The sequence below is a fragment of the Psammomys obesus genome, unplaced genomic scaffold (assembly GCF_907164565.1).
Source record: "Psammomys obesus unplaced genomic scaffold, mPsaObe1.curated_primary_1811, whole genome shotgun sequence".
In the NCBI taxonomy this organism is placed as follows: domain Eukaryota; kingdom Metazoa; phylum Chordata; class Mammalia; order Rodentia; family Muridae; genus Psammomys; species Psammomys obesus.
This window is the reverse complement of record NW_026596244.1, coordinates 9468516-9480725: the sequence shown is the minus strand read 5'-3', so window position 1 is coordinate 9480725 and position 12210 is coordinate 9468516. Positions and strand designations below refer to the sequence as shown.

At 37.3% G+C, this 12210-nt stretch overlaps 1 protein-coding gene across 1 annotated transcript in view; it reads right to left on the bottom strand.

Annotated features, from left to right (window-relative positions):
• The window catches only part of Pdgfc (platelet derived growth factor C), a 160019-nt gene that overhangs the window by 25967 nt on the left and 121842 nt on the right, over positions 1-12210 (bottom strand). The window contains exon 3 of the mRNA XM_055596690.1: positions 4909-5089. Coding sequence (XP_055452665.1) covers positions 4909-5089 — 181 coding nt within the window. The remainder of the gene's footprint in view (positions 1-4908; positions 5090-12210) is intronic.

Below are 12210 nucleotides of genomic sequence, written 5' to 3'. Positions count from 1 at the left end.
GTGTGTGTGTGTGTGTGTGTGTGTGTGTGTGTGTGTGTGTGTGTGTGATCCACATGCTCCAGCAATAAATAAAATGGTTAAAACACATGGGAGACAACTGCACCGCTAAGTTCTCTTAATCTAGACAACACCCATCAGAGGAGAAAAGAGAGTAAAGAAATTGCTACAAGTATTATCTTATTATTTCTTAATAACCTCAAAACCGTTAAAAATGATGAACAAGAAAATTATTTAAGAAAGTTTAGTTTTAGTGTGATAATTACTCAAAACACTCCTGCCTACCAGAGGGAGAAAATTGAAGCCCTCACATTTCACAAACATTGAAAATAACATTTTATACGTAGCATTATACTCAAAAATTGTTTTACATATTAAGAAAAGAAAAAAGCCGTGAAAAGGTTCAGACCTGAATTTGCACATTTTTGCTTAAAAACTCAGATTTGTTTTGTGAAACCGTTTCCCAAGAAAAATGAGAAGTAAAATTTTAATCAGATAATTGGATAGCAGATGAAAAGTTGTTCTGTTTTGTCTTTGTCTGCCACTTTGTATTTTAAATAATGGTGTTTATGCTACTCCACAGAGTAGGGCATATATAACCTAATACAAATTATCCCAACATTAAACAAGAAATTTTCCTTCTAAGAGATATGAAGTATGTTCTGGGCTCTCACTGTGTGTGGCCTTCAAAGGGAAACAAGGTCTCACTGTTTTCATTTTTTCCTAAACAATCTCTCACTACTAATCTACCAGAATATGGTTATGAGCTCTCATCCCTGCGCCATCTTTCTCTTGACTCATCATAAAGGAGAAAAAATATCAAAGACATTATTAACTTCTTGCAAACAATTATAAAACTTAATATATCACATATTATCAAATTTATACAGATTTATCATTCATTATTTGTCAATGAGGCATGACAAGGGAATTATATTTTTGTAAATAATTATATGAAATAGCATTAAAAAGTTAAATATTGAAGCCTATGTCTTATTTTTTAAGCTGTATCTCATTATAGAATTATGTCAAGTCTTCCAGTGGTAGTTTTATAACTAAGCCTAGCTAATGACACCACTTTAACATAGCAAGATGGAGAGACACATTTAAATTGTCTTATTCCAAGCTATTGGTGTACCCAAAAAATTATTTCAACATTTCAACAATATGAAGAAAACTATTTTATGAGATATGAAACATTCTCTCAACACTGATTTATTTGTATTAATCCAGCACCCCTTGCTTGGCTGTTTGAATAAATCATTTTACAACTGAACACCATTACATATGAGCATGTGTGACAAAAAAAAAAATGCTTGTGAGAAAAATTTCTACAATGACATGACAATCAGAACCACAGAGAGTTTATGGAAGAGCAGAATTTGATGCCCATTCTATCTCACTAACAAAACTACAATGAAGTCTGTACTTATAAAATATAACTCAGTTTAAAGTATATTTTTTCTATAATTTACGTTTTAAAACGCATTCCCTCTGTGTCAAATAGATATAAATATTCACTAAATCGATAATCAAAAGCAGATAAAGCTGATATACAATCCCTTTATAACTAACTGATTTAAAATGGAAAGTGTATACTATGCTCACTGACTATAGTGGATGCTTCACTAATGGCCCCACTCGGCCTTCTCCTTACCAGAACTCGGTAAGGAGACAACAAATTACATCACAGTCCAGTTGTTTCCCAAGCACCAGAGACTAACACATGAGCATCTGGAGCTTCAGGGTAACATCATTCCTATTACCCTGGACCTCTCATGTGTCTTCCCTGCATTTCAGCTGCAACAAAGGTAACACAGCTTTGAAGATGTGAGGATACTCCACCAGGTCTTAGACAAGTCTGGGGGAAAATGGCTGAATTTCTAGAAAATCTGAATGACCAGCTGCAGCAGAAACGGTGTTGAGCAAGGCCTGTGCAGCAAACCTTAGTTCAGGAAGCTGTTTGTCTACCAAGGCATGCATTTGTGTTATTACAAAGCTAAAAAGCCATTGCGGTTAGCAGCGCTCTAGGTCCTGCTTTGCAGCTGTGAGTCTGCAGTCGGTTTGATCCTTGCCTGTAGGGAAGTGAGGATGCCAATAAGAAAGTTCATCCATGACAGAAAGAAAGAAATATGTGTGTGTCGAGGGAGGGGGTGGTACGTAGAAGCAATTGCCCCTGAGCAAATACCACAAGATCCTTTAAGTCCCCTCTCCAAGAAGCACACTTTCTTCCTTTAGGCTTTCCTTTATCTGATTCACAGCTATGACTGATGGGTTGTGGCTTGGTCAGTGTTAATGCATGTGTGGGGAAGGGGAGGGAGGAGACATTTTGCAACATCCAGTGATAATTCAAAACATTCTGCCAGGCTTAAAAGCATCACTGCTTGTCACATTTTCATTCATCAAATCCCACTGCTCTGTGGACAGTTACTGAGAGTGGAGTGGATGTATTTATAAGTAAGGAGTGAGGGGTACCTGAAGCTGGAAGGGTGGGTGGGGCAAGATGTGGCAGGTCAACCACAAAAGTGAATGCAAACACACATGAGCCAAAGTTTGCGAAATTGGAACAAAAGCAACTTTCTAACATTACCAATGTTAGAAAACCACACTTCTTAGGAATGCAGGACCCTACATTCCTATATTCATGTCCCTTGCTTCTTGCATCCCACAGCCTGCTGCTTCCCTAAAGATGATCAGAGTAATTATAACCACAATATGAACACTCAATAAATAGCTGAATCTTTAGTTGGCATAACTCTGGTTACCAGAACTTATTCAGCAGGACCTGCTGGCACTTGCACTGTGTGTCTATAGATATGTATGACCATCATCAGCCCTGTGCTGGTTACAGAGCCATACCACTCTGCTGAAAGTCCCACCACTCCTGAGATTATGAATGACCTGTTTTCTCACTTTGACTCATAACTTGGAATTTATAAGTGACTTGAACACACTTCAACCTAGGACTAGGATAAGTTTCTGTCACTGTTCCCATCATATTAACTATATTCAATGCATGTTTAAATGGCATTGAGTCCAATGAGCTATGCATGCAGCTTTCATGTTCCATTTTCAGTACCTATAGCGTCTCTCAACCAGGACGCCCTACCGTGGCCACTCACCTGAGCACAGCTGAGCAGTAGGAGGTACAAGCGTGTCAGTACATAAAATGACACAATTACTCTGCCCTTAGGTTGTATCAAACTGTTAAATAGACTCAACTTTAAAGTTTAAAAGGATTATTAAATTAAGAAGACTTTTTGAAAAGTAACAAAGGAAAAATACTACAAAATCTAAGGTAGGAACAACTTTAGAAATGGAATATCAGGGCTAGAGAGATGTTTCAGTGGTTGAGGGCACTGTTTCCTCTTCCAGAGGTCCTGAGCTCAATTCCTGACAACCACATGGTGGCTCACAACCATCTATACTGGGATCTGATGCCCTCTTCTGGTATGCAGGCATACATGCAGATAGAACATTCAAATACATAAAATAAATAAAAAACAAAAAGAATGGAATATCATTTGAATGTCTTTTGATAATCTGTAAAAAAGGCTAAACAAGATTCACAGTACAAATCTGGAACATTTTAGGATATCTAATTTAACATCAATCACATGCTAACGTGAACAGTCTTTTTCAAGGTCAGCTTGCATTCTGCTGTTCCTTTTCAGCTGTCTTATCAACCAATACTTAAATTCTCTACAGTTAATCAATAAGGTACATTGTAGTAAAAAAACGAACAGTCAATACTTTAAATTATATTGCTTAATAATACGAGACAAAATTAGGTACTGTTAAGCTTATTCAAACAACAAATATAAAAATAAATTTTGGACAATAAAGAAATGGTACTATATAAAAAGTAAAAAAATAAAACAGCATATAAAAGCATTGGTTTTAATAGTAATGCATACACAGTCTAGGTAAAATAATGCTGACTGCAAATAATGTTGACTTTTCAGTTCTTCATTATAGCCATCCTCAAACCTACACATAAAATTGAAACTAAACAACAGGGCATTAAAAAACTTTGTAAATGTATATATTTATACTGAAAGTATCACTAGTAAGATACATAATTTATCATATAGCCAATAGTTACAAAGAGTGCTGGAAAGACATAATTGTGTTTCATTACTATGGCTCACACTAGAATCAGTTCAAAAAGGATTACAAAATCCAACTTCTCTGATGATTCTTACAGGATAAAAGAGTGAGAAATGACACCGATTTTTTTTTTTTTCTATTCTTCTCAAGAGAAAAACCTACGTCATTTTCCACCAATGCTGAGCTGTTGGTCAGTTGGCCAGACCTGAGGAGGAATATGCTGTCTTCTTTGTTTTTGTGGTGAATTTGTGAGTATGAGGATAGGTGTACATGAGAACCCGGAGGCCAGACATAAGCTTCGAGTGTGCCTGGGGATCTGTCTGCTCAGGCTTTTAAGGCAGGGTCTCTCACGGGGCAGTTCACCACCTGACTAGACCTGCTGGCCAGAGAGCACCAGGCACAAGCCTTCTCTGCCTTCCCAGGCCTGAATCACAAGCTGTCATGCTTGGCTTTTAAGTGGGTTCTGGGGATCAAAATCAGATCCTTATTTGCTCAGGGTAAGCACTCTATCCTGAGCCATCTCCCCGTCTGCTGTCTTTTTATAACTAAAAAAAATACATACTGCATTTTACCACATTGATAAGGTACTTGGTATTTCTAATAATCTACAGAGAAAATGCTTAAATTGACTGTGACAGTTGTTATGAGGCCTTCGTGGTAAAAATAATCCAAACTAGAGAATGGTTTCTGATATTTGGTGTTCTGTCTCTCATCTTTAAAAGAGGATTTCAAGGTTTGTTTTTTTCTTTGTTTTTAATAGCAGACTCAGCGAAATAAGGAGAATCTCAAAGTTATACTTACTGGCATGACAATACTGTAGTGAATGCAGAATCCAGGCTCAGATGGAAAATACTCATCGGATACAAATCTTATCCTGATATGATTTCCTTTAGAAGTCTGCTTTCCTGGCACAGTCCCAGAACCACACCAGCGTCCTAAAACACTTCCATCACTGGGCTCCTCAACTTCTACAAAATCATACCTGTGAGGAGGCAAAGGGGGCAGAGACTGACATCATTGCTTATCTGGGCAACGGAAAGTTTACGTGTGCAATGCATCTATGGCGCAGATCAGGGTGTCATCCCCAAAATGGCTGAATGGAGCCATCATCATTCAATGCAAAAGTTAAAGAGAATTAGAAATGAAGACCCAATTGGAAAAATGTGAGACCTTTCTCAAAGCCTTCAGAGGTGCTATAAACAAGCTTGAGATTTGTCAGACATTTAAAACTTAAATATTTTGCATATGGCAAAATTATATGACTTTTAATCTATGAATTATTCAAGTTCCTACTTTAATGCCTACCATCATTTTCCAGTTTTCCTAGTTCAGAAAAGACGTATTTTGTGTAAAACTTTCCCAACAGTTATTAATTTAGGAAAGCATAGTATATGCTGGTAATCCTTACCCAGTGGAAGCAAGCTCCAGCTACGCAGTTTTATTTGAGGGTCATTGATAACATGCATTGAGGTTACCAGTATGCATTATTTCCTCATACATCATTGTGCTAGTATTCCAGCTTTCTCTTTTTTTTCCTGCGTTGGCACTGTGTCTAACGTGCTGAGCCAGTGCTCTATTACCTGGGAATACACCTCAGATTTATCTAACACACACACACACACTATTTTTAAATTATTTTAAGGGACTGTACGTATACAAACGGTAGCTTCTCAGGATTGAATTTCAAAAAACTAAAAAAAATCACAAAACTTTTAATGAGAGAGAATTCTTACATGTTTGAATAACTATTGATAGATTTTAAAATACATATATACATATCTATGCTAGATAAAATAAAAGCCAACATTTTATGTTACCAGATTTTTAAAAAAAGTTAATAAAAAACAATATACAGATCAACTATAGTTATGAAACTGTCCCCTAAGAAATGTAACATTATTCAGCTTCATTTTTCTCACATAAACTGAGAAACTAAGATACTTTACAATGACAATATATACTCAGTGTTGAAGGATTCCTGGCAAAGAGTTCCCACTCAATAAGGCTTGCTCCAGCTCTAGGCAGCCCCATGCCTACCTCCATGCACGGTGTTCTAAGATATACTGGAGAGTTTAAAAGCAACAAAAAGAAAACAGTATTCACGTCATGTCCTATGAAATCATATGACATACAGCTTTGAGAATATAGGCGCAAACCAGCCATTACTCGTTACAGGAGTTCAGAGGGATGGGTACTGGGGCCCATGCTGAGGTGGCAAGAGTAGACAGCTGAGGAGAACAGACCTACATAAAATTTTATATATCACTGTAAAAAGAGTTGGTTTTGTCATTTTCATTTCAAAACTGTCTGCACAGGAAACAAAGTTCCTACTTGGGGAAGCTCTGTTCTGTTTGTGGAAGTAAACCAGTCCAGCTGGTTTTCCAGGACACATTGCATAGGTGTCTATGTATGTCAGGATACAAAGAGGACCTATCACTTCCTTGGGCTCAGAATTCATAAATCAGATGGTAAGACTTCTAACAAAAGTGCACTGCGGAATGCCCGAGGAGCAAGGGCAATTTTACACAGCTAGATTAGGATCGCTTTACAAAAGACTTAATATCTGGGCTGTGAGTGGTGTTGATTGCCTGACCTGGAGTGAGAAGGAGGGAAATGGAAATGCACTCTAGCAAGAAGCACATAGAAGAGGTAATGTAAGAGGGAAGGGGCCAGGCATGGGTGGCCGTGAATAGAAGGTGACAAAGAAAATGATGCGGACCAACCTGGGAAAAGTAGGTGTAGGCACTCAGAGCTTGGTATTTCAGACTCGGCTGTCAGAGTTTTACTTGTCAGACAATATCATGAGCAGAGGTGGGCACAGCCTTAATATGCTCTATTCTTTAAAATATTTAATTCAATATATTAAAAGGGTGATGCTTTCTAAAGTATGAGTTTCTGGATTAATTTTAAATTTTAAGATATGTTAATGTGGGTTGTTGTTCTTCTGATGTGATAAGGGCTCTAGAAAAGTACCAGTTACAGGACAGGAAGTGTTCTTGCTCATTTGACTGTCTTTGCCTTCCCACTTGTAGGCCAAGCACACAGTCAAGGCTTGATAGGGCCACGTGAAGTGAATAGGGGCTTGTGCTCTGGAACCTCAAAATGTCTGAAGTTAGTGTTATATGGAAGTAACCATAGATGTCACATGTTGTTTTTAAAGAGTCTTAGAATTATGGGCCAGCTCTCCATGTATTTTAAAGATTCAGATCTCATTTATTTGCACTAATTGACACAGTGATGCATCTGGGATTGTCATCCCTGTAGCATGTACAGAACAGCCACTGAACAGTAACAGATAAGGGTCACCACCTAGCTGAGAAATTCGAGGAATCAACATTTTAAGTGTAAGCATGGAGAAAAGGTCCTGTTAAAAGCAACCTTCAAGGAAACAGAGACGCTGGGACACCGTCTTGTGTGGTGGCACAAAAGTTGGGGGGCAGGTGGGAAGGAAGAATTTTCACCAGAAGCAGAAGCAGAAGCAGGGAAAACCTCAAAGAAGTTCAAAGATGAGCCAAGTCACTTACCGGATTTGACAATCGCAATGCCATTTTCAACTAGTAAACTGGGAAAGATACATTGTGTTAAATAATTTCTTCTGAGCATTTTAAAAATAACTATTAAACTGTTAGGCAGGATATGTTATAAGAAAAACAAGTAATCAACTCCTCGTAGCTACTTTTATTAAGTCTAATTTTCACTTATGTTCAAAAATAAATACTATCTATGCTTACTTGATAATTGGAAATTGGCAATTTCCTTTACGATGTTTTAAAAGTGTTTCCTAAAGCACAAGGAAATATTGCGGTTATAAACATTAAGACCCTGTAATGAATGGAATATGTCTTGGGTTGAGTACTTGCCCAGCAAATGTGAGGGAAGTGTGAGGCTGATGCTAGCACAGCAAAATCAAATAACAAAAAGGTCTTAATTCTGGCCTTGCTGAAATTGCATGGTGATACAAACCCACTACATGAAAATCAGAAGGGTATCGAGTTCATTATGATTTCATGAAGACTTTCTAATGAACATGGTGTCAGATTGAAAGCAAGTTCTGGATCCATGGCCAGACTGTGGCAGCACACCATCCCTGCTTAGGCACAGTACAAGCTCTGTTCTTCAGTTTTTGAAGAAGCTACAGTTTTACAGTTTGTGGAAGCGTATACTCAGTCTATAAAACAGAAAAATTTAATATAAACTACTGGTTGCTTTATAGTAAATTAGGCACTTTAAGTTTTTATTCCCAGAGCTATTATTATACAATAATATTATTATGAAATTCATCCAATTATTCTAACTTTCACAGTCCTGTTTAATACCAAGCGAGACATCTAGGAAACTTAATATTGATAAAATAAATTTTTATTAAGACCCCCATTTTTGTCTTAACAACATATACACTTGGGAAATGATACGGCTATCAAACTAGCTTTGTTTAAAAACTTGCACTGGAGATCAGTGTGAACAGGTTACAGATGAGGACATTCCTCATTCCCGTAGCACTTGCCTACCTTGCCCAAGGTCCTGAGTTCAATCTCCCAATACAACAAAATTAAAAAATAATAATAATGAAAAAACACAAGACAGAACAAAATAGAACAGGCAGTGCGTGGTTGTACCTAGAGTGTGCCAGCCTATTTCACTGTTCAGATCTTATCAGATTGCCAAGGGCAGAAAAATACCATTGACATATGGTTCAATGTTTTATTTCACTGTATAGAGTATGCCTACTGAGCTTTGGTAAAGTTTAATGCATTTAAATCCAGTTAAGTTTGTTGCTTTGTGTTCCCTGACCAGATGCCTTCAACAGAATAGGGGATTTACAGAAGAAGCCATCTCACTGATGTTACTCTCAGACCAAACCATCATGATGGAAGAGAGAAACAAATCAGGAAAAAAAAACATAAGTGTGGGTCATAGTGAATGGGAGTGGGAAATAACTAAAGCAAGTCATGTCTGTATGCTCAGGTGCACATTCTGGAGACACAGTAATCCTTGCAATGCACTCTCCCATGTATTAATTTTCAATGTGAACAATTGCCCACACCACTATTTAAAGGATTTACTAAGCCCATTTTATGAGCCAATCAAACATGACATTCTCAGGGCAGCATGATGCAGCAGACACTGCAAAGTGGCCGGCACTGTTCGCTCGCTCTCTTAGCATACTCCCGGGACCCGGGAGGATTTATGTTCTTTTAAGTTTAATAGACAAGTCTAGTGTTGTAGACAGTTTTGGTTCTCCTGTGGGAACGTAGGAGCTGTGAGGATATGGGGGATGTTTTCTTACTCCTAGGAATGTAAGGACCACACCAGAGAAATAAATTCACTGGTAAACACAATTGTCAGACACCCGGCTTCTTTCAACAAAAACAAACCAACCCTGCAGAACAGGCTGTCTCTAGTTCATACCGACTAAAACCTTGTCAATTAAACCTGCCCCGTGAATTATCAAGCCTGACAGCGGCGAGAAAGGATGCCAAGTGAATGTGGGTTATAGAAAGCGCGGCTCTGCAAGTGCCGACTAGATCAGGAGCAGGCTGGGATAGGTGCTAAAGAGAATAAGATGACAATTACTGTACAGAGCTTATCGGCTTACACTCTTGTTACCCACACACAAGCAGAATCTTTAGACTCCCATCAAACGAGATGTTCCTCTAGACTCTAATTAATACTGAAAATACTTGAAAATAATTATCATATTTATTAGGTGATTACAATGTGTTAGGTACTTTTTTAGGTGCTTCTGAATATTAACTCAATAGATCTCTTAGCAAGCCAAAGTGGAAAGTTCTGATTATGCCCAGTTTTTGGGTTACTAAATATAGAGAACCTAAGAAATTTGGCTAAGTTTACAAAGTAACTAATTGTAAAGTTACAGCTTCAGTTTTAGAGGCCAAAGCCCAGGCTCCCAGGTCGTAGAATCTAAGACCTACTATTCACCATATTTAAAATATATCTCTAAAATTAAATTTATTTTATTTGGATTCCTAACTACAGAGAAATTGTAGGTTTCTGGACAAAAACTGGCCATGAAGGCATGTTTAAGGGCTGGAAAACACAGACTATAACGAATGAAACTGAACATGTATCTTGCTAATTCATGTATTTGTTATAATTTACTTGGTAACTCTAAATTCTTTGTAGAGAATTTCAAAACAGTTGAGACTATGGAAGCCAAACACACACTTTTCAGGACTAACAACAATAATGGGGAGATTCTTGTGGGAACAGGAGAGCTCACCCTATGAGAAGTGGCTCAAGTTGCCATGGGATGAGGGTAAGATTTTAAAGTAATCTTATCACTAAATAAAAATAATGCAACTGTATTGGCCACCAACTCAACTTTCAAAGCTAAAAATAATTAAGTGCAACAAAAATAGCAGCAACTACTAAAAACAGAACTTGCTAAGAGGTATAACAAAACACAAAATTAATATTATTAATTAAAAATAAAAACTGGCAGAGAGAATAATGAAATAAAAAAAAGAAATGACAAAAAACCCCATAGCCATTAATCAGGTAGAAGATATACTTACAGTTAAGAATATACATAAATTTTATAGTTTATGCATTTTTTACTAAATATATTTGGAAAATTGTATGAAATAGATGGCTAAAATATGAATTATCAACTTGGTAAAAAACCAGTTAAAGTACTCTGCCCAACAGTTGGCCATAAATCTCAGTGTCTGCTTTGATAGTCTGCAGGGCAGAGCCTTTCAGAGGCCCTCTGTGGCAGGTTTCTAGGTTGTTTCCTGTTTTCTTCTTCTTCTGATGTCCATCCTCTTTGCCTTTCGGGATGGGGATTGAGCATTTTAGTCAGGGTCCTCTCTCTTGATTAGTTTCTTTAGATGTACAGATTTTAGTAGGTTTATCTTATGTTATATGTCTATAGGAGTGAGTATATACCGTGTGTGTCTGGAGAGGACAGGAACCCCACAAGGAGAGCAACAGAACCAGAAAATTTGAACACAAGGGTCTTCCCAGAGCCTCATACTCCAACCAAGTACCATGCATGGAGATAATCTAGAACCCCTGCACAGATGTAGCCCATGGCAGCTCAGTGTCCAAGTGGGTTCCACAGTAATGGGAAGAGGGACTGCCTCTGACATAATCTGATTGGCCTGCTCTTTGATCACCTCCCCCTGAGTGGGGAGCAGTCTTACCAGGCCACAGAAGATGACAATGAAGCCACTCCTGATGTGATCTGATAGACTAAGATCAGAAGGAAGGAGAGGAGGACCTCCCTATCAGTGGATTTGGGGAGGAGCATGTGTGAAGAAGGAGGAGGGAGGGTGGAACTGGGAGGGGAGGAGGAAGGGGCTTATGGGGGGGGATACAAAGTGAATAAAGTGTAATTAATAAAATAAAATTTAATTTAAAAAACAGTTAAAGTAAATAACAACTCTTAAAGAAATTTAAAAATTGGTAAATATTTAGTAATAGAAAAGGTGAAATGAAATGGGGTTTTATAAGACTTCTATTAAACTATTAAACAAATGTGTAATTCCAATTTTTCATAAGTAATTATAGAACATTGAAAATGGTAATCTCCCAAATTTATAGCAAAATATAACCTAAACCCTGTATCGAATTTTCTGAAGTGGCAATATTTAGCATTCAGAAATATGGCCCATTTCACTCACATAGGCAATTATAAAAAATCTGCTATTAGCCATCAATAGATTATGTGAATAGTATAATTGACCCAGTATGAGTGTTGTCTATACATAGATATGAATAGGAAAATGGTCCACAAAAATATTAAAAGGAATAACAGCGGTATGATCATAGTAATAAATGAATCACCAATATGGTTTAATTAACTGCTTACTAAATATAATGCAGAAAACTTTCAAATTTGGATGAAAAAATAATTTAACAGAAACCAAACATTCATTATGTGAAATGAGGCTGAACTGATCATCACATCAGAACAAAGTGAGGAGTTCTCATTGCTATTTTGGAATTTTGAAGAAGGACATATATATAAATTTGAGATAGAAGAAAAATACAATAAGAACAGAGGAAACAAAGGTTCTTGGTTGCTGACAGATGTGTGTGTGTGTGTGTGTGTGTGTGTGTGTGTGTGTGTGTGTGTGT